Source organism: Oncorhynchus masou, unplaced genomic scaffold (genome assembly GCF_036934945.1).
Source record: "Oncorhynchus masou masou isolate Uvic2021 unplaced genomic scaffold, UVic_Omas_1.1 unplaced_scaffold_944, whole genome shotgun sequence".
In the NCBI taxonomy this organism is placed as follows: Eukaryota; Metazoa; Chordata; class Actinopteri; order Salmoniformes; family Salmonidae; genus Oncorhynchus; species Oncorhynchus masou.
In genome coordinates, this window is record NW_027015934.1 from 164939 (window position 1) to 189251 (window position 24313).

At 45.3% G+C, this 24313-nt stretch overlaps 1 protein-coding gene across 1 annotated transcript in view; it reads right to left on the reverse strand.

The window, feature by feature from the left end:
* Positions 1-238: 238 nt before the first annotated feature.
* Positions 239-24313, reverse strand: part of LOC135538356 (OTU domain-containing protein 7A-like) — a gene marked incomplete at its 5' end in the record, with an annotated part of 83891 nt that continues 59816 nt past the window's right edge. Inside the window, 2 exons of the mRNA XM_064964275.1 lie at positions 239-357; positions 23085-23234. Coding sequence (XP_064820347.1) covers positions 239-357; positions 23085-23234 — 269 coding nt within the window. The remainder of the gene's footprint in view (positions 358-23084; positions 23235-24313) is intronic.

The window sequence follows — 24313 nt, forward strand, 5'->3', positions numbered from 1 at the left end:
TACTACCCCCTCCACCCCTACTACCCCTCCACCTCCTACTACCCCCTCCACCCCTACTACCCCCTCCACCCCTACTACCCCCTCCACCCCTACTAGCCCCTACACCTCTACTACCCCCTCCACCCCTACTACCCCCTCCACCCCTACTACCCCCTCCACCCCTACTACTCCACCCCTCCACTACCCCCTCCACCCCTATGACCCCCTCCACCACCACCACCTGTTTGTTGTCCCTAACTCACTTGGCTAGCTTGATGTTGTCGTTGTGGTCTCGGCTCCACTCCCAGTCCTTCCCAGGGTCCGTAGCGAAGTGGAGAGATAGCAGCTTGTGTTCTGAGTCGGTCAGCGGGATCACAGCTGGAAAACACAGATCACATGTCATTATGGTCAGATCAGTTAAGCAGGGGTACAAACACACAGCCAGGTAACCATACAGCACACAGACAGTTAACCACACAGCCAGGTAACCACACAGCACACAGACAGGTAACCACAGAACACACAGCCAGGTAACCACACAGACAGGTAAACACAACAGCCAGGTAACCACACAGCACACAGACAGGTAACCACACAGACAGGTAACCACACAGCACACAGACAGGTAAACACACAGCCAGGTAACCACACAGCCTAGGTAGGATAAGCAGAGCCTCTATTGACCAGGAGGGCATTTTGGGTTTGAAAGTTGCCACAGACCCATTGTTCACAGTAAACCCCGGCTCATAAAGTCATGGTTTGATGAGCTCTGTTGTCCCACTGCATAAAACTTTTATCCTTCTATTGGTATCATCTTCCACGTGACACTTTTGATGCCAAGAGGGACTTTTTTTTTCTTTTCTTCTTCAGCCAACATGTAAAACCCCGGATGCTGCTGAGAAGCACCTACGCTGACATTACAGGGAGTGTGTTGTGTGGGTGGATGTTCACACACCATAATAACACTGTCTAGAGAGAGATAGATGAGTCTCTGTCACGAGGGTCTGATGCCTCTCTCTCTCTCTCTCTCTCTCTCTCTCTCTGTCTCTCTATCTCTCTCTCTCTCTCTCTCTCTCTCTCTCTCTCTCTCTCTCTCTCTGTCTCTCTCTGTGTCTCTCTCTCTCTGTCTCTCTCTCTGTCTCTGTCTCTCTCTCTGTCTCTCTCTCTGTCTCTCTCTCTCTCTGTCTCTCTGTCTCTCTGTCTCTCTCTGTCTGTCTCTGTCTCTGTCTCTCTCTGTCTCTCTCTCTGTCTCTCTCTCTGTCTCTCTCTCTCTCTGTCTCTCTCTCTCTGTATCTCTCTCTGTCTCTCTCTCTCTCTCTCTGTCTCTCTCTCTCTGTCTCTCTCTCTGTCTCTCTGTCTCTCTGTCTCTCTCTCTCTTTCTCTGTCTCTCTCTCTCTCTATCTCTCTCTTTGTTAGAGGACGGATCAGCTTTAATATTGCAAATAGATTGTTGCTTCCATCAATGTAATTGTCTGCATCACTTCCAATCCCCCATATATTCTTTTGCAAATGTATAATATATATATATATATATTATATAAACTCAACAAAAAGAAGAAACTTCCCCTGTTTTCAGGACTCTGTCTTTCAAAGATAATTTGTAAAAATACAAATAAGTTCACAGATCTTCATTGTAAAGGGTTTAGACACAGTTTCTCATCCTTGTTCAATGAACCGTAAACAATTAATGGAGCTGTGGAACGGTCATTAAGACACTAACAGCTTACAGATAGTAGGCAATTAAGATCACAGTTCTGAAAATTTAGGACACTAAAGAGGCCTTTCTACTGACTCTGAAAAACACCAAAAGAAAGATGCCCAGGGTCCCCTGCTCATCTGTGTGAACGTGCATTAGGCATGCTGCAAGGAGACATGAGGACTCCAAGAACAGCAAGAACACAGCAAGAACTGGCAAATCTGGTGCAGTCCATGAAGAGGAGATGCACTGCAGTACTTAATGCAGCTGGTGGCCACACCAGATACTGACTTTTGATTTTGACCCCCTCTTTGTTCAGGGACACATTATTCAATTTCTGTTAGTCACATGTCTGTGGAACTTGTTCAGTTCATGTCTCTGAGTTGTTGAATCTGGTTATGTTCATACAAATATTTACACATGTTACGTTTGCTGAAAATAAACGCAGTTGACAGAGCGAGGATGATTTTACATACGTACACACACACACACACACACACACACACACACACACACACACACACACACACACACACACACACACACACACACACACACACACACACACACACACACACACACACACACACACACACACACACACACACACACACACACACACACAAACTGTACACTTTCACAAAAGTTCAGAATCCATGTTACTGACACAGTGTGTTTTACATGAGTTATATTGTTGTTACCTGTTATTATTCCTAACCTTCAGCTCCATTCAACCCCTCCCATCTATCTCTTAACGCCATCCAACCCCATCCTTCAGCTCCATTCAACCCCTCCCATCTATCTCTTAACACCATCCAGCCCCATCCTTCAGCTCCATTCAACCCCGCCCCTCTATCTCTTAACACCATCCAGTCCCATCCTTCAGCTCCATTCAACCCCTCCCACCTATCTCTTAACAGCATCCAGTCCCATCCTTCAGCTCCATTCAACCCCTCCCACCTATCTCTTAACACCATCCAGTCCCATCCTTCAGCTCCATTCAACCCCTCCCATCTATCTCTTAACAGCATCCAGTCCCATCCTTCAGCTCCATTCAACCCCGCCCTCTATCTCTTAACACCATCCAGCCCCATCCTTCAGCTCCATTCAACCCCTCCCATCTATCTCTTAACACCATCCAGTCCCATCCTTCAGTCCCCCATCTCTTAATGCCATCCAGCCACATCCTTCAGCTCCATTCAACCCCTCCCATCTATCTCTTAACACCATCCAGCCCCATCCTTCAGCTCCATTCAACCCCGCCCCTCTATCTCTTAACACCATCCAGCCCCATCCTTCAGCTCCATTCAACCCTCCCACCTATCTCTTAACACCATCCAGCCCCATCCTTCAGCTCCATTCAACCCCGCCCCTCTATCTCTTAACACCATCCAGTCCCATCCTTCAGCTCCATTCAACCCCTCCCATCTATCTCTTAACACCATCCAGTCCCATACTTCAGCTCCATTCAACCCCTCCCCTCTATCTCTTAACACCATCCAGTCCCATCCTTCAGCTCCATTCACCCCTCCCATCTATCTCTTAACACCATCCAGTCCCATCCTTCAGCTCCATTCAACCCCGCCCTCTATCTCTTAACACCATCCAGTCCCATCCTTCAGCTCCATTCAACCCTCCCATCTATCTCTTAACACCATCCAGTCCCATACTTCAGCTCCATTCAACCCCTCCCCTCTATCTCTTAACACCATCCAGTCCCATCCTTCAGCTCCATTCAACTCCTCCCATCTATCTCTTAACACCATCCAGTCCCATCCTTCAGCTCCATTCAACCCCTCCCATCTATCTCTTAACAACATCCAGCCCCATCCTTCAGCTCCATTCAACCCCTCCCATCTATCTCTTAACACCATCCAGTCCCATACTTCAGCTCCATTCAACCCTCCCCTCTATCTCTTAACACCATCCAGTCCCATCCTTCAGCTCCATTCAACCCTCCCATCTATCTCTTAACACCATCCAGTCCCATCCTTCAGCTCCATTCAACCCCTCCCATCTATCTCTTAACACCATCCAGTCCCATCCTTCAGCTCCATTCAACCCTCCCACCTATCTCTTAACACCATCCAGCCCCATCCTTCAGCTCCATTCAACCCTCCCACCTATCTCTTAACACCATCCAGCCCCATCCTTCAGCTCCATTCAACCCTTCTATCTCTTAACACCATCCAGTCCCATCCTTCAGCTCCATTCAACCCCTCCCACCTATCTCTTAACACCATCCAGCCCCATCCTTCAGCTCCATTCAACCCCTCCCATCTATCTCTTAACACCATCCAGTCCCATCCTTCAGCTCCATTCAACCCTCCCATCTATCTCTAACACCATCCAGTCCCATCCTTCAGCTCCATTCAACCCTCCCATCTATCTCTTAACACCATCCAGTCCCATCCTTCAGCTCCATTCAACCCTCCCACCTATCTCTAACACCATCCAGCCCCATCCTTCAGCTCCATTCAACCCTCCCACCTATCTCTTTCCAGCCCCATCCTTCAGCTCCATTCAACCCCTCCCACCTATCTCTTAACACCATCCAGTCCCATCCTTCAGCTCCATTCAACCCTCCCATCTATCTCTAACACCATCCAGCCCCATCCTTCAGCTCCATTCAACCCTCCCATCTATCTCTTAACACCATCCAGCCCCATCCTTCAGCTCCATTCAACCCCACCCCTCTATCTCTTAACACCATCCAGCCCCATCTCCATTCAACCCCTCCCACCTATCTCTTAACACCAACCAGCCCCATCCTTCAGCTCCATTCAACCCTCCCACCTATCTCTTAACACCATCCAGTCCCATCCTTCAGCTCCATTCAACCCCTCCCACCTATCTCTTAACACCATCCAGTCCCATCCTTCAGCTCCATTCAACCCCTCCCATCTATCTCTTAATACCATCCAGCCCCATCCTTCAGCTCCATTCAACCCCTCCCATCTATCTCTTAACGCCATCCAGCCCCATCCTTCAGCTCCATTCAACCCCTCCCATCTATCTCTTAACACCATCCAGCCCCATCCTTCAGCTCCATTCAACCCCTCCCACCTATCTCTTAACACCATCCAGTCCCATCCTTCAGCTCCATTCAACCCCTCCCACCTATCTCTTAACACCATCCAGCCCCATCCTTCAGCTCCATTCAACCCCTCCCACCTATCTCTTAATAACACCATCCAGTCCCATCCTTCAGCTCCATTCAACCCCTCCCACCTATCTCTGAACACCATCCAGCCCCATCCTTCAGCTCCATTCAACCCCTCCCACCTATCTCTTAATAACACCATCCAGTCCCTCCCTTCTAGTCACATAGTTTCTACAGATTATAAATTGAAAATATATATATTTTTTACTAAAAGTGTTATTCTACTATTGATGGATTGACTATGACGTTTCAGATCACCCAGGAGTGCCGTCTGCAGGGTCAGCCCCGGGTCAATGTTGCAAATCTGCAGCTGGCAATGTTTTGGTCCTTAAATGAAACTGATACACTTTCTATTTTATTTATCACAATTTTCTTTCCAAAGGTTGTTGAGACAGAGGACAGGCTGTACTGTAAAAGTGTCTGTCAGACAGTCAGCGAGCTTCTGACGTTCAGGGCTTTCGCCCTCTCAGAATGTAGAGAGGAATGTAGCATCCTGGGTGTGTGTGTGTGTGTGTGTGTGTGTGTGTGTGTGTGTGTGTGTGTGTGTGTGTGTGTGTGTGTGTGTGTGTGTGTGTGTGTGTGTGTGTGTGTGTGTGTGTGTGTGTGTGTGTGTGTGTGTGTGTGTGTGTGTGTGTGTGTGTGTGTGTGTGTGTGTGTGTGTGTGTGTGTGTGTGTGTGTGTGTGTGTGTGTGTGTGGGAGTGTTTGTGTGGGTGTGTGCGTGATGTACAGCTGTGTTGTGCTGTGGTCTTGAGAGTTTCTCCCACAGGTCTTCAGTGAGACGGTTCTGTCTTTATGTGTGTTTGTGTGTGTGTGTGTGTGTGTGTGTGTGTGTGTGTGTGTGTGTGTGTGTGTGTGTGTGTGTGTGTGTGTGTGTGTGTGTGTGTGTGTGTGTGTGTGTGTGTGTGTGTGTGTGTGTGTGCGTGCGTGTTGCAGTGTGACGCCGTTCTGTCTTTCCTTTCACAGAAAGTCGTTCGCACAGTTTGATCCGCCTCAAGCCTGAGACACGATGAATTACTTTACACCACAGACTGATTGAGGCAATGTACTCTCAGATAAAACACATCTCTCTGCATTGAGACAATGTACTCTCAGATAAAACACATCTCTCTGCATTGAGACAATGTACTCTCAGATAAAACACATCTCTCTGCATTGAGACAATGTACTCTCAGATAAAACACATCTCTCTGCATTGAGACAATGTACTCTCAGATAAAACACATCTCTCTGCATTGAGACAATGTACTCTCAGATAAAATACATCTCTCTGCATTGAGACAATGTACTCTCAGATAAAACACATCTCTCTGCATTGAGACAATGTACTCTCAGATAAAATACATCTCCCTGCATTGAGACAATGTCAGATAAAACACATCTCCCTGCATTGAGACAATGTCAGATAAAACACATCTCTGCATTGAGACAATGTACTCTCAGATAAAATACATCTCTCTGCATTGAGACAATGTACTCTCAGATAAAATAATACACTCTCTCTGCATTGAGACAATGTACTCTCAGATAAAATACATCTCTGCATTGAGACAATGTACTCTCAGATAAAATACATCTCTGCATTGAGACAATGTACTCTCAGATAAAATACATCTCTCTGCATTGAGACAATGTACTCTCAGATAAAACACATCTCTCTGAATTGAGACAATGTACTCTCAGATAAAACACATCTCTCTGCATTGAGACAATGTACTCTCAGATAAAATACATCTCTCTGCATTGAGACAATGTACTCTCAGATAAAATACATCTATCTGCATTGAGACAATGTACTCTCAGATAAAATACATCTCTCTGCATTGAGACAATGTCAGATAAAACACATCTCTCTGCATTGAGACAATGTCAGATAAAACACATCTCCATGCATTGAGACAATGTCAGATAAAACACATCTCCCTGCATTGAGACAATGTACTCTCAGATAAAACACATCTCCCTGCATTGAGACAATGTCAGATAAAACACATCTCCCTCTGCATTGAGTTGAGACAATGTCTCAGATAAAACACATCTCCCTGCATTGAGACAATGTCAGATAAAACACATCTCCCTGCATTGAGACAATGTCAGATAAAACACATCTCTCTGCATTGAGACAATGTACTATCAGATAAAATACATCTCCCTGCATTGAGACAATGTACTCTCAGATAAAACACATCTCTCTGCATTGAGACAATGTACTCTCAGATAAAATACATCTCCCTGCATTGAGACAATGTACTCTCAGATAAAACACATCTCTCTGCATTGAGACAATGTACTCTCAGATAAAATACATCTCTGCATTGAGACAATGTTCAGATAAAACACATCTCTCTGCATTGAGACAATGTACTATCAGATAAAACACATCTCTCTGCATTGAGACAATGTACTATCAGATAAAACACATCTCTCTGCATTGAGACAATGTACTATCAGTCTCTGCATTGAGACAATGTACTCTCAGATAAAACACATCTCTCTGCATTGAGACAATGTACTATCAGATAAAACACATCTCTGCATTGAGACAATGTACTCTCAGATAAAACACATCTCTCTGCATTGAGACAATGTACTATCAGATAAAACACATCTCCCTGCATTGAGACAATGTACTCTCAGATAAAATACATCTCCCTGCATTGAGACAATGTACTCAGATAAAATACATCTCCCTGCATTGAGACAATGTCAGATAAAGCACATCTCTCTGCATTGAGACAATGTACTCTCAGATAAAACACATCTCTCTGCATTGAGACAATGTACTCTCAGATAAAATACATCTCCCTGCATTGAGACAATGTACTCAGATAAAATACATCTCCCTGCATTGAGACAATGTACTCTCAGATAAAACACATCTCTCTGCATTGAGACAATGTACTCTCAGATAAAATACATCTCTCTGCATTGAGACAATGTACTCTCAGATAAAATACATCTCTCTGCATTGAGACAATGTACTCTCAGATAAAATACATCTCTCTGCATTGAGACAATGTACTATCAGATAAAACACATCTCTCTGCATTGAGACAATGTACTCTCAGATAAAACACATCTCTCTGCATTGAGAAAATGTACTCTCAGATAAAACACATCTCTCTGCATTGAGACAATATACTATCAGATAAAACACATCTCTCTGCATTGAGACAATGTACTATCAGATAAAACACATCTCCCTGCATTGAGACAATGTACTCTCAGATAAAATACATCTCCCTGCATTGAGACAATGTACTCAGATAAAATACATCTCCCTGCATTGAGACAATGTACTCTCAGATAAAATACATCTCCCTGCATTGAGACAATGTACTCAGATAAAATACATCTCCCTGCATTGAGACAATGTACTCTCAGATAAAACACATCTCTGCATTGAGACAATGTACTCTCAGATAAAACACATCTCTGCATTGAGACAATGTACTCTCAGATAAAATACATCTCCCTGCATTGAGACAATGTACTACAGATAAAATACATCTCCTGCATTGAGACAATGTACTCTCAGATAAAACACATCTCTCTGCATTGAGACAATGTACTCTCAGATAAAATACATCTCATTGAGACAATGTACTCCAGATAAAATACATCTCTGCATTGAGACAATGTACTCAGATAAAATACATCTCTGCATTGAGACAATGTACTATCAGATAAAACACATCTCTGCATTGAGACAATGTACTCTCAGATAAAACACATCTCTGAAAATGTACTCAGATAACACATCTCTGCATTGAGACAATATACTATCAGATAAAACACATCTCTCTGCATTGAGACAATGTACTATCAGATAAAACACATCTCTCTGCATTGAGACAATGTACTCTCAGATAAAACACATCTCTGCATTGAGACCATGTACTCTCAGATAAAACACATCTCTCTGCATTGAGACAATGTACTCTCAGATAAAACACATCTCTCTGCATTGAGACAATGTACTCTCAGATAAAACACATCTCTCTGCATTGAGACAATGTACTATCAGATAAAACACATCTCCTGCATTGAGACAATGTACTCTCAGATAAAACACATCTATCTGCATTGAGACAATGTACTCTCAGATAAAACACATCTCCCTGCATTGAGACAATGTACTATCAGATAAAACACATCTATCTGCATTGAGACAATGTACTCTCAGATAAAACACATCTATCTGCATTGAGACAATGTACTCTCAGATAAAATACATCTATCTGCATTGAGACAATGTACTCTCAGATAAAACACTCTGCATTGAGACAATGTACTATCAGATAAAACACATCTCTGCATTGAGACAATGTACTTCAGATAAAACACATCTCTCTGCATTGAGACAACTCAGATAAAACACATCTCTCTGCATTGAGACAATGTACTATCAGATAAAACACATCTCTCTGCATTGAGACAATGTACTCTCAGATAAAACACATCTCTCTGCATTGAGACAATGTACTATCAGATAAAACACATCTCCCTGCATTGAGACAATGTACTCTCAGATAAAATACATCTCCCTGCATTGAGACAATGTACTCAGATAAAATACATCTCCCTGCATTGAGACAATGTACTCTCAGATAAAACACATCTCTCTGCATTGAGACAATGTACTCTCAGATAAAATACATCTCTGCATTGAGACAATGTACTCTCAGATAAAATACAACTCTCTGCATTGAGACAATGTACTCTCAGATAAAATACATCTCTCTGCATTGAGACAATGTACTATCAGATAAAACACATCTCTCTGCATTGAGACAATGTACTCTCAGATAAAACACATCTCTCTGCATTGAGACAATGTACTCTCAGATAAAACACATCTCTCTGCATTGAGACAATGTACTATCAGATAAAACACATCTCCCTGCATTGAGACAATGTACTCTCAGATAAAACACATCTATCTGCATTGAGACAATGTACTCTCAGATAAAACACATCTCCCTGCATTGAGACAATGTACTATCAGATAAAACACATCTATCTGCATTGAGACAAAACTCTCAGATAAAACACATCTATCTGCATTGAGACAATGTACTCAGATAAAACACATCTATCTGCATTGAGACAATGTACTCTCAGATAAAACACATCTCCCTGCATTGAGACAATGTACTATCAGATAAAACACATCTATCTGCATTGAGACAATGTACTCTCAGATAAAACACATCTATCTGCATTGAGACAATGTACTCTCAGATAAAACACATCTATCTGCATTGAGACAATGTACTCTCAGATAAAACACATCTCTCTGCATTGAGACAATGTACTATCAGATAAAACACATCTCTACATTGAGACAATGTATTCAGATAAAACACATCTCCCTGCATTGTACTCTCAGATAAAATACATCTCCCTGCATTGAGACTACTCAGATAAAATACATCTCCCTGCATTGAGACAATGTACTCTCAGATAAAACACATCTCTCTGCATTGAGACAATGTACTCTCAGATAAAATACATCTCTCTGCATTGAGACAATGTACTCTCAGATAAAATACATCTCTCTGCATTGAGACCATGTACTCAGATAAAATACATCTCTCTGCATTGAGACAATGTACTCTCAGATAAAACACATCTCTCTGCATTGAGATATAAAATACATCTCTCTGCATTGAGACAATGTACTCTCAGATAAAACACATCTCTCTGCATTGAGACAATGTACTCTCAGATAAAACACATCTCTCTGCATTGAGACAATGTACTCTCAGATAAAACACATCTCTCTGCATTGAGACAATGTACTCTCAGATAAAACACATCTCTCTGCATTGAGACAATGTACTATCAGATAAAACACATCTCCCTGCATTGAGACAATGTACTCTCAGATAAAACACATCTATCTGCATTGAGACAATGTACTCTCAGATAAAACACATCTCCCTGCATTGAGACAATGTACTATCAGATAAAACACATCTATCTGCATTGAGACAATGTACTCTCAGATAAAACACATCTATCTGCATTGAGACAATGTACTCTCAGATAAAACACATCTATCTGCATTGAGACAATGTACTCTCAGATAAAACACATCTCCCTGCATTGAGACAATGTACTGTAAGACATAATTAGCATTGCAAAGGGAGGGTATATTACTGGAAACTTTCAACATGGACCAGTAAACTACCAGAACTTTGGGTATTATTTATGTAATCTATCATGAGACTGACAGAAAAGACAGAATACACCACATGGAAATGCCAGCTACTGTGACTATTTACACCCCTGGGTAATGTAGGCTATATACACCCCTGGGTAATGAAGACTAAATACACCCCTGGGTAATGTAGACTATATACACCCCTGGGTAATGAAGACTATTTACACCCCTGGGTAATGAAGACTAAATACACCCCTGGGTAATGAAGACTATTTACACCCCTGGGTAATGAAGACTATATACACCCCTGGGTAATGTAGACTAAATACACCCCTGGGTAATGAAGACTATTTACACCCCTGGGTAATGAAGACTAAATACACCCCTGGGTAATGTAGACTATATACACCCCTGGGTAATGAAGACTAAATACACCCCTGGGTAATGAAGACTAAATACACCCCTGGGTAATGAAGACTATTTACACCCCTGGGTAATGAAGACTAAATACACCCCTAGGTAATGAAGACTATTTACACCCCTGGGTAATGAAGACTAAATACACCCCTGGGTAATGTAGACTATATACACCCCTGGGTAATGTAGACTATATACACCCCTGGGTAATGTAGACTATATACACCCCTGGGTAATGAAGACTAAATACACCCCTGGGTAATGTAGACTATTTACACCCCTGGGTAATGAAGTAAATACCCCCTGGGTAATGAAGACTATTTACACCCCTGGGTAATGAAGACTAAATACACCCCTGGGTAATGAAGACTAAATACACCCCTGGGTAATGAAGACTATTTACACCCCTGGGTAATGAAGACTAAATACACCCCTGGGTAATGAAGACTATTTACACCCCTGGGTAATGAAGACTAAATACACCCCTGGGTAATGTAGACTATATACACCCCTGGGTAATGAAGACTAAATACACCCCTGGGTAATGAAGACTAAATGAAGTGTTTGATCTGTCAAAAACCTACAGGTACTGAAGGAAGCCATAATGACTGAAATGTCAATACCTTTATACTGTAAAACAAATCAGCCAAGAAAATGTATTTTATTTTGAAATGAGTTGTAATGACTATCTTTTGAAGAGAACCACAAATAGCCTTGCCATCGTCTTCCACAATGGAGAAATGTGTACCTTAGAAACTCAACTGTACTGTACTGTCAAAATGGCTGACGACCACATGTCACACAAGGTCACTGTTTCCCTTTTGGTAAATGAGTCTCAACAACACATGTATCATCACGTCAACTCTCCTGTCTTCCTCACTAGTCTGGAGTGATACACTGTTCACCCGTCTGAACAAGTCTCGTCATAATAACCCTCTGACAGAGTTACGGCCTAACCTCACCTCTCAGGTCAACCAGACACGCAGGCAGCCAGCCAGGCACGCAACGCAGGCAGGTAGCACGCCTGGATTCAAACATTGTTCGTAATAATTTCAAATAACGTTTTTTTTTTTTTAAATGCTTGATTGAGCTTGCCTGTTGCACGAAACCCTATGTCATTATCGCAAAAGTACAAACCCCACCCATCGGCACTCCAAGCAAACACTGCAAAGTATCTGAAAGATGTTGAATAGTATTTGAACCCAGGTCCAAAACAGGCTGTGTTCCTGGCTGTGTGCACCTGTTTATCATGTCAATAACAACCTGCCTGCAACGTGACTAAGATAGTTACAACCTCTCATACCCTACCTCTCTTTCTGTCTTCCTTCTCATACCCTACCTCTCTTTCTGTCTTCCTTCTCATACCCCACCTCTCTCTCTGTCTTCCTTCTCATACCCTAACACTCTTTCTGTCTTCCTTCTCATACCCCACCTCTCTCTCTGTCTTCCTTCTCATACCCTACCTCTCTCTCTGTCTTCCTTCTCATACCCCACCTCTCTTTCTGTCTTCCTTCTCATACCCCACCTCTCTTTCTGTCTTCCTTCTCATACCCTAACACTCTTTCTGTCTTCCTTCTCATACCCTAACACTCTTTCTGTCTTCCTTCTCATACCCTACCTCTCTTTCTGTCTTCCTTCTCATACCCTACCTCTCTTTCTGTCTTCCTTCTCATACCCTACCTCTCTTTCTGTCTTCCTTCTCATACCCTACCTCTCTTTCTGTCTTCCTTCTCATACCCTACCTCTCTTTCTGTCTTCCTTCTCATTCTCTCTGTCTTCCTTCTCATACCCCACCTCTCTTTCTGTCTTCCTTCTCATACCCCACCTCTCTTTCTGTCTTCCTTCTCATACCCTACCTCTCTTTCTGTCTCCCCTCTCATACCCTACCTCTCTCTCTGTCTTCCTTCTCATACCCTACCTCTCTTTCTGTCTTCCTTCTCATACCCTACCTCTCTTTCTGTCTTCCTTCTCATACCCTACCTCTCTTTCTGTCTTCCTTCTCCCTCCTTCTCTCTCTCTCTCTCTCTCTCTCTCTTTTCCCTCTCTCTCCCTCTCCCTGTCTCTCTCTTCCTCTCTCTCTCTCTTCCTCTCTCTATCTCCCTATCTCTCTCCCTGTCTCTCTCCCTGTCTCTCTCTCTCTCCCTCTCTCTCTCTCTCTCCCTCTCCCTGTCTCTCTTCTCTCTCTCTCTCCCTCTCTCTCTCTCTCTCTCTCTCTCTCCCTCTCTCTCTCCCTCTCCCTGTCTCTCTCTCCCTCTCCCTGTCTCTCTCTCTCTCTCTCTTTCTCTCTCTCTCTCCCTCTCTGTCTTTCTCTCTCTCTCTTTCTATCTCTCTCTGTCTCTCTCTCTCTCCCTCTCTCTCTCTCTCTCCCTCTCTGTCTCTCTCTTCCTCTCTCTCCCTCTCCCTGTCTCTCTCTTCTCTCTCTCTCCCTCTCTCTCTCTCTCTCTCCTCTCTCTCTCCCTCTCCCTGTCTCTCTCTCTCCCTCTCCCTGTCTCTCTCTCTCTCTCTCTCTCCCTGTCTCTCTCTCTCTGTCTCTCTCTCCCTCTCTGTCTCTCTGTCTCTCTCTCTCCCTCTCTGTCTCCCCTCTCATACCAATCTCTCATAACACCCTCCATGAAAGGTGAGGGTTAAACTAGTCCAGTCAGAGTCAGTGAGAGTGCGTGCACGTGCACATGCACACCTGTTGCTCTCTATGCATATCAGTGTAAAGATGTGGTTCACACAGGGTTCACTGGTATGGATGGTATCACTATGATCAGTATTAGGCCCCCAACACGTAACAACAGCTGTTAACTGTACAGAGTGGAGAGAGGACCAAATGGAACTCTATTCCCTCTAAAGAGCACTACTTTCAACATGAGCCCTATATAGCCCTCTATAATGCACTACTTTCAACATGAGCCCTATATAGAGCACTACTTTCAACATGAGCCCTACATAGGGCACTACTTTCAACATGAGCCCTATATAGAGCACTACTTTCAACATGAGCCCTACATAGAGCACTACTTTCAACATGAGCCCTACATAGAGCACTACTTTCAACATGAGCCCTCTATAGAGCACTACTTTCAACATGAGCCCTATATAGAGCACTACTTTCAACATGAGCCCTATATAGAGCACTACTTTCAACATGAGCCCTCTATAGAGCACTACTTTCAACATGAGCCCTCTATAGAGCACTACTTTCAACATGAGCCCTATATAGAGCACTACTTTCAACATGAGCCCTATATAGTGCACTACTTCCAACATGAGCCCTATATAGTGCACTACTTTCAACATGAGCCCTATATAGTGCATTACTTTCAACATGAGCCCTATATAGAGCACTACTTTCAACATGAGCCCTATATAGCACTACTTTCAACATGAGCCCTATATACTTCCAACATGAGCCCTATATAGTGCACTACTTTCAACATGAGCCCTCTATAGAGCACTACTTTCAACATGAGCCCTATATAGCCCTCTATAGTGCACTACTTTCAACATAAGCCCTATATAGTGCACTACTTTCAAATGAGCCCTATATAGTGCATTACTTTCAACATGAGCCCTATATAGGGCACTACTTCCAAAATGAGCCCTTTATAGGGACTATCACTATAAGGATTAGTGTGCCACTTGGGATGTGGCCAGAGTACAGATTACTGAATGTGCTGTCCTGCCCCTGTTCCTCTTTCTGTTCAGACCTGACCCCCCCCCCCCCATCTCATTCAGGGAACTGGAAAAGTGTTTACGGCTCTTCTGTTGACAAGAACCTCAGCGTCTGTCCTAGAACAACCCATCGGCCCCTTTCTCACCCCTTCCCCAGAAAAATCTCCCTCCCTCCCGCTCACTTAATGACCCCTGAACCCTCCCTCCCTCATCCTCTCCCTGAATAACTCCCTCCCTGCTCCTGGCAACAATTTGCACAGAGTACAACCAGAAGCGCCTCTCGCCTTTCGGGGGCCCGAAGCAAGATTTACGGGCGGGGCCTACCCACCTCACGTGCAAAACACTTTAGCACCCCCCCAGTGGGTTAACTGTTCAGGGGCAGAACGACAGATTTTTATCTTGTCAGCTCAGGGATTCGATCAAGCAACCTTTCGGTTACTGGCCCAACGCTCTAACCACTAGGCTACCTGCCACCCTAAAAAACCATGGGGGTCCCCTGGAGGTCAAGGCCCCTGGGCACAGCATTTGATGACGTATGGATGGTGGCCACGCACGCCTCCAACTCAATCATCTAGTTTGCGGACGACACAACAGTGGTAGGCTTGATTACCAACAACGACGAGACGGCCTACAGGGAGAAGGTGAGGGCCCTCGGAGTGTGGTGTCAGGACAATAACCTCACACACGTCAACAAAACTAAGGAGATGATTGTGGACTTCAGGAAACAGCAGAGGGAACACCCCTATCCACATCGATGGAACAGTAGTGGAGAGGGTAGTAAGTTTTAAGTTCCTCGGCGTACACATCACAGACACACTGAATTGGTCCACTCACACAGACAGCATCGTGAAGAAGGCGCAGCAGCGCCTCTTCAACCTCAGGAGGCTGAAGAAATTCGGCTTGTCACCAAAAGCACTCACAAACTTCTACAGATGCACAATCGAGAGCATCCTGGCGGGCTGTATCACCGCCTGGTACGGCAATTGCTCCGCCCACAACCGTAAGGCTCTCCAGAGGGTAGTGAGGTCTGCACAACGTATCACCGGGGGCAAACTACCTGCCCTCCAGGACACCTACACCACCCGATGTCACAGGAAGGCCATAAAGATCATCAAGGACAACAACCACCGAGCCACTGCCTGTTCACCCCGCTATCATCCAGAAGGCGAGGTCAGTACAGGTGCATCAAAGCTGGGACTGAGAGACTTAAAAACAGCTTCTATCTCAAGGCCATCAGACTGTTAAACAGCCACCACTAACATTGAGTGGCTGCTGCCAACACACTGACTCAACTCCAGCCACTTTAATAATGGGAATTGATGGGAATTGATGTAAAATATATCACTAGCCACTTTAAACAATGCTACTTAATATAATGTTTACATACCCTACATTATTCATCTCATATGTATATACTGTACTCTATATCATCTACTGCATCCTTATGTAATACATGTATCACTAGCCACTTAACTATGCCACTTTGTTTACATACTCATATCATATGTATATACTGTACTCGATACCATCTACTGTATCTTGCCTATGCTGCTCTGTACCATCACTCATTCATATATCTTTATGTACATATTCTTTATCCCCTTACACTTGTGTGTATAAGACAGTAGTTTTGGAATTGTTAGTTAGATTACTTGTTGGTTATTACTGCATTGTCGGAACTAGAAGCACAAGCATTTCGCTACACTCGCATTAACATCTGCTAACCATGTGTATGTGACAAATATAATTTGATTTGATTTGATTTGACCTCACCTGGTAATGTAGAAATGTTATCTGACACATGGGCTAATTGATTGAAATTGTACCTTTGTATTTGTAGATACTGTAGGCAGAGGAGCTTCTGACTGGAACATGGCATGACATCACAATGAAGCCAGTAGTAGTTCTGGAACAGTGTTCTAGAATGTTTATCAGAGTTCCAAACGAGAACAGAACAACGAGATGCAAACAGGGAAGCATTGGGGTCTGTGCCCCAAATGGTACCCTACGCCCTTATATAGTGCACTACTTTTGACCACGGTAGTGCGCTACAAAGAGAACAGGGTTTCTATTTGGGACTACGCGCTCTGGTCAAAAAGTAGTGCACTGTGTAGGGTTCAGGGTGTCGTCTGGGACTCATCCATGAACAGTCAGTGTGTCTGGTCTAGCTAGCCTCAACGTGTGGTGGTGTGCTGTGTTCCTCTCTATAGTAAACAGAGACTGGTAGAAACCTGTCTGGGACACGAAGGTCACAAACACTACAGCTATCAAGGAACACTGAACAACACAGATCTTCCATTTGATTGTGCTAAATGGGAGAATAGTATCCAGATACAACCAGCAGTTTGACACAGATAGCTTATGAAACCAGTATGAATACAGTTTGACACAAAATGGTGGTCGAAAAGAGATAGAGACCCTATATTTCTACGAGAGAGATAGTAGACCCACGGATACAGTATGAATACAGTAGTTTGACACAAAATGGTGGTTATCAAACGCAGCAGCTGTCAAAACAAGCCTTTAGACCACCTGTAAGGCAACACGGCTGTGTGATTCCACAGCGAGCTGCCTTACAACCCTTTGTCTAATAGAACTCATCTCAGAACACATCGACGGAATCCAATGACAACTGGCCTAGTTAAAAAATAAATGAATAAAATGTATTTTGTTAGTTAAATAACGTTTAAATAAAAAATAGCAGCGATAGTAAATAAGAATTTGGTCTTAACTAACTGGCCTAGTAAAAAATAAATGAATAAAATTGATTTTGTTAGTTAAATAAAGTTTAAATAAAAAATAGCAGCGATAGTAAATAAGAATTTGGTCTTAACTAACTGGCCTAGTTAAAAAATAAATGAATAAAATTGATTTTGTTAGTTAAATAAAGTTTAAATAAAAAATAGTACGGCAACCTGGTGGGGGCCCACGGGACAGAACATGTTCGTTCCATCACAACAGTAGCACACGGGATTTAACTAAATAAGGGTTTGATGATGAGCTGATTAGTTGAATCAGGTGTGTTAGTGTTGGACTGGAACAAAAAGAAAAGAGCATTACTGTCTGTGTTAAACAGCGCTGTAGTCCCTCCCTCACCGGCTGCACAAACGGCTCCTTTCATTTAGTCGGCGCTGCCCTCTGGTGGCGATTATGTGTATTTACACCCCACTACCAAAACACAATGGCACAGATAAGAGTTCAACCGAGAAGACGGAATTACTAATACTGTCGTTAATGATGATACATGTATGTTCACGTTTTGGGTACGTTTCACGTTTCAGACATGCGTCAACCTTTCAGTCATTAGTCAGCAAGAGTGTTGAAGGAAATAGAGGCTTTAAGATAAAATGGCCTCCTTCATTTCAGTGGAAGGCTGGGGAAATGCTGATTGGGCCAACTTAGTGTAAAGCAGGAAATGTTAAAATAATATGAGTCAATCTATAAATAGTTTTAAATAACTGCAGCTGTTTACATAGACTGGCTTTAGTCATATGCTACACCACAGCAATAAAACAAGCATAGAAAACCAGCAATGCTGGGAAGGACAAAGAGTCAGATTGTTATTATAAGGGAGAGAGAAAAAAAGATTCTCTGTCTCTCTCTCTAGTCTCTCTCTCTCTAGTCTCTCTCTCTCTAGTCTCTCTCTAGTCTCTCTCTCTAGTCTCTCTCTCGCTCTCTCTAGTCTCCCTCTCTCTCCCTCTCTCTCTCTCTGGTCTCTCTCTCTCCCTAGTCTCGCACTCTCTCTTTAGTCTCTCTCTCTCTAGTCTCTCTCTCTCTAGTCTCTCTCTCTCTCCCTCTCTCTCAAGTCTCTTTCTCTCTCCATCTCCCTAGTCTTGCTCTCTCTCTAGTCTCTCTCTCTCATCTCTCTCCCTCTCTCCCTAGTCTCTCTCTCTCTCTCCCTAGTCTCTCTCTCTCTCCCTAGTCTCGCTCTCTCTCTGGTCTCTCTCTCTCCCTAGTCTCGCACTCTCTCTTTAGTCTCTCTCTCTCTAGTCTCTCTCTCTCTAGTCTCTCTCTCTCTCCCTCTCAAGTCTCTCTCTCTCCATCTCCCTAGTCTCGCTCTTTCTCTAGTCTCTCTCTCTCATCTCTCTCCCTCTCTCCCTAGTCTCTCTCTCTCTCTCTCCCTAGTCCAGCTCTCTCTCTCTCTCTCTAGTCTCTCTCCCTCTCTCTCTCCCTAGTCCAGCTCTCTCTCTCTAGTCTCTCTCTCTCCCTCTCCCTCTCTCTCTCTCTCTCCCCCACCCTTCTCCATAAGCAGGAAGGGAAGGCCAAACTGGGCCGTGTTCCAGGCTATCTAGTGTGAGCTGTCTGTCCATGCAGCCCTATGCCTTCCCAGGGAAGAGAAGGAAAGGGTGAGGAAAGGAGGAGGGAGGGAGGGTGAAAGGAGGGGAGGGAGGGAGGAGGTGAAGGGAGGGAGGGAGGGAGGGTGAGGGGGGAGGGAGGGAGGGAGGGTGAAGGAGGAGGGAGGGAGGGAGGGTGAAGGGAGGAGGGAGGGAGGGTGAAAGGAGGGGAGGGAGGGAGGGAGGAGGGTGAGAGGAGGGGAGGGAGGAGGGAGGGAGGGTGAGAGGAGGGGAGGAGGGAGGGTGAAAGGAGGGGAGGAGGGAGGGTGAAAGGAGGGGAGGTAGGGAGTGAGGGTGAAGGGAGGGGAGGTAGGGAGTGAGGGTGAAGGGGAGGGGAGGGAGGGAGGGTGAAGGAGGGGGGGGGAGGGAGGGTGAAAGGAGGGGAGGTAGGGAGGGGTGAAAGGAGGGGAGGTAGGAGGGTGAAAGGAGGGAAGGTAGGGAGGGTGAAGGGAGGGGGAGGGAGGGAGGGTGAAAGGAGGGGGAGGGAGGGAGGGAGGGTGAAAGGAGGGGAGGGAGGGAGGGAGGGGTGAAGAGGAGGGGGGAGGGAGGGTGAAAGGAGGGGAGGGAGGGAGGGAGGGTGAAAGGAGGGAGGTAGGGAGTGAGGGTGAAGGGAGGGGAGGGAGGGAGGGTGAAAGGAGGGGGAGGGGAGGGTGAAAGGAGGGGAGGTAGGGAGGGTGAAAGGAGGGGAGGGAGGGTGAAAGGAGGGGGAGGGAGGGTGAAAGGAGGGAGGTAGGGAGGGTGAAAGGAGGGAGGGAGGGTGAAAGGAGGGGAGGGAGGGAGTGAGGGTGAAAGGAGGGGAGGTAGGGAGTGAGGGTGAAGGGGGAGGGGAGGGGAGGGAGGGTGAAAGGAGGGGGAGGGAGGGTGAAAGGAGGGGAGGTAGGGAGGGTGAAAGGAGGGGAGGGAGGGTGAAAGGAGGGAAGGTAGGGATGGTGAAAGGAGGGGAGGGAGGGTGAAAGGAGGAGGGAGGGAGTGAGGGTGAAAGGAGGGGAGGTAGGGAGGGTGAAAGGAGGGGAGGGGAGGGAGGGTGAAAGGAGGGAGGGTGAAATGAGGGGAGGGAGGGAGGGTGAAAGGAGGGAGGTAGGGAGTGAGGGAGAAAGGAGGGGAGGGAGGGAGGGTTAAAGGAGGGGAGGTAGGGAGGGTGAAAGGAGGGGAGGGAGGGTGAAAGGAGGGAGGTAGGGAGTGAGGGAGAAAGGAGGGGAGGGAGGGAGGGTTAAAGGAGGGGAGGTAGGGAGGGTGAAAGGAGGGAGGGTGAAATGAGGGGAGGGAGGGAGGGTGAAAGGAGGGGAGGTAGGGAGGGTGAAAGGAGGAGGGAGGGAGGGAGGGTGAAATGAGGGGAGGGGGGAGGGTGAAAGGAGGGGAGGAAGGGAGGGTGAAAGGAGGGGAGGGAGGGAGGGTGAAAGGAGGGGAGGGAGGGAGGGTGAAAGGAGGGGAGGTAGGGAGGGTGAAAGGAGGGGAGGAGGGAGGGAGGGTGAAAGGAGGGGAGGGAGGGAGGGTGAAAGGAGGGGAGGGAGGGAGGGAGGGTGAAAGGAGGGGAGGGAGGGAGGGTGAAAGGAGGGGAGGGAGGGAGGGAGGGAGGGTGAAAGGAGGGGAGGTATGGAGGGAGGGAGAAAGGAGGGGAGGTAGGGAGGGAGGGAGAAAGGAAGGGAGGTAGGGAGGGAGGGTGAAAGGAGGGGAGGTAGGGAGGGAGGGTGAAAGGAGGGGAGGTAGGAAGGGAGGGTGAAAGGAGGGGAGGTAGGGAGAGAGGGTGAGAGGAGGGGAGGTAGGGAGGGAGGGTGAAAGGAGGGGAGGTAGGGAGGGAGGGTGAAAGGAGGGGAGGGAGGGTGAAAGGAGGGGAGGGAGGGTGGGAGAAAGGAGGGGAGGGAGGGAGGGAGGGTGAAGGGGAGGGCAAGTAGGGAGGGAGGGTGAAAGGAGGGGAGGGAGGATGAAAGGAGGGGAGGTAGGGAGGGAGGGAGAAAGGAGCGGAGGGAGGGTGAAAGGAGGGGAGGGAGGGGCGAAAGGAAGGGAGGGAGGGTGGGAGAAAGGAGGGGAGGTAGGGAGGGAGGGTGAAAGGAGGGGAAGTAGGGAGGGAGGGTGAAAAGGAGGGGAGGTAGGGAGGGAGGGAGTGTTGAAGGGAGGGGAGGGAGGGAGGGTGAAAGGAGGGAAGTAGGGAGGGTGAAAGGGAGGGAGGGAGGGAGGGTGAAAGGAGGGGAGGTAGGGAGGGAGGGAGAAAGGAGGGGAGGTAGGGAGGGAGGGAGTGTTGAGGGAGGGGAGGGAGGGAGGGAGGGTGAAAGGAGGGAAGTAGGGAGGGTGAAAGGGAGGGAGGGAGGGAGGGTGAAAGGAGGGGAGGTAGGGAGGGAGGGAGAAAGGAGGGAGGTAGGGAGGGAGGGAGAAAGGAGGGGATGGAGGGAGGGTGAAAGAGGGGGAGGTAGGGAGGGTGAAAGGAGGGGAGGGAGGGTGAAAAGAGGCCCACAGAGGGCAGACTAACACAAAGGGTCTCTGTAGTGTAGCCAGCCCTGTAGCTACCTGCTTCATCTACATAGCAGACTGTATGTCTGTCTACCTGCTTCATCTACATAGCAGACTGTATGTCTGTCTACCTGCTTCCTCTAGATAACAGACTGTATGTCTGTCTACCTGCTTCCTCTAGATAACAGACTGCATGTCTGTCTACCTGCTTCCTCTAGATAAGACTGTATGTCTACCTGCTTCATCTAGATAAGACTGTATGTCTGTCTACCTGCTTCCTCTAGATAACAGACTGTATGTGTGTCTACCTGCTTCCTCTACATAACAGACTGTATGTCTGTCTACCTGCTTCCTCTAGAAAACAGACTGTATGTCTGTCTACCTGCTTCCTCTAGATAACAGACTGTATGTCTGTCTACCTGCTTCCTCTAGATAACAGATTGTATGTCTGTCTACCTGCTTCCTGTAGATAACAGACTGTATGTCTGTCTACCTGCTTCCTCTAGAAAACAGACTGCATGTCTGTCTACCTGCTTCCTCTACATAACATGGAGATTAGGTTTGAGCAGCAGGAATCAGTGGAGGCTGGTTGGAGGAGCTTTAGGAGGACGGGCTCATTGTAATGGCTGGAATGGCATAAAAGGAACGGAGTCAAACATGTGGTTTCCATATGTTTGATGTGTTTGATAGCGTTCTATTGATTCCATTCCAGCCATTACAATGAGCCCGTCCTCCTATAGCTCCTCTCACCAGCCTCCACTGGTAGGAATCCACTTTAAGACATCTTCAGACACCTTGGTGTAAACGGGATACATTTCCGGAAATCCTCAGTTACCTAAGCAGTCCGGTACACTATTTAGGACATCCTTAGGCACATTAGGGGTTACGGTATACATATTAGGACATCATCAATCAATTTAGGGGTTACGGTATACATATTAGGACATCATCAATCAATTTAGGGGTTACGGTATACATATTAGGACATCATCAATCAATTTAGGGGTTACGGTATACATATTAGGACATCCTCAGTCCCCTTAGGTGTTACGGTATACATATTAGGACATCCTCAGTCCCCTTAGCAGTTATGGTATACATATTAGGACATCCTCAGTCTCCTTAGGTGTTATAGTATACATATTAGGACATCCTCAGTCCCCTTAAGAGTTACGGTATACATATTAGGACATTCCCAGTCAACTTCCAGTCGTCTGTCTTACCTTGTTCTTGGTGCTGGTCCTTCTGCTCCATGGACACCAGGGCAGAGAAGTGTGCCTGGTCGTAAGCTAGGACCAGGGGGGAGCAGTGGCACAGGTTAGGAGGCACCTCCAGGGGCAGGTACAGCCCTCCAAACGGGATGGGGGCAAATGCTGGGGGAGGGGAGAAGAGGTCAGGCAGTTAGAGGTTGAGATGAAAGGCCCAGTCTGGAGTTCTCCGTTTGTCCCATCTAGGAATGAGAGTAGTTCGATTTATGCAAATGAGTCTTACCAGAGCCATATGTCTAAAGAGTTGGGCCAGCTTTTGGACGCCATGTTAGTGCCTTTGAGCATTCCGTATATCAATATACGACAAGAATATGAAATCTTGTACATAGATAGCATTGTTAAAAATTCCTGAGAATGATGTGAACCGCTATCGGTCCCATGTTGCCTATGGGGAGCTACCACGGCTGCCATGCAACGTAATGTCATATAAACGCATCATAATGCAGAAACCTAAAATGGCTGCCATGCAACGTAATGTCATAGAAACGCATCATAATGCAGAAACCTAAAATGGCTGCCATGCAACGTAATGTCATAGAAACGCATCATAATGCAGAAACCTAAAATGGCTGCCATGCAACGTAATGTCATATAAACGCATCATAATGCAGAAACCTAAAATGGCTGCCATGCAACGTAATGTCATATAAACGCATCATAATGCAGAAACCTAAAATGTCCTCTCGAACTCTCTAGATACGTGACTCTGAGTCAGACCGTTCGTCTTCTTTGGGTTTTGAGAGCAGGTACGTCTGTGGTGTGAATATGTAATAATAATAATTCACAATAATTTATAATAATGTATAATAATTTACAATAATCCATGATAATTTATAATAATGTATAATAATTCATAATAATTTATAATAATTTATAAAAAAATTATAATAATTCATAATACTTTATAATAATGTATAATAATTCATAATAATGTATAATAATTCATAATAATTCATAATAATTTACAACAATCCATAATAATTTATAATAATGTATAATAATGTATAATAATTCATAATAATGTATAATAATGTATAATAATTCATAATAATTTATAATAATTTATAATAATTCATAATACTTTATAATAATGTATAATAATTCATAATAATTCATAATAATGTATAATAATTCATAATAATTTACAATAATCCATAATAATTCATAATAATTTATAATAATTC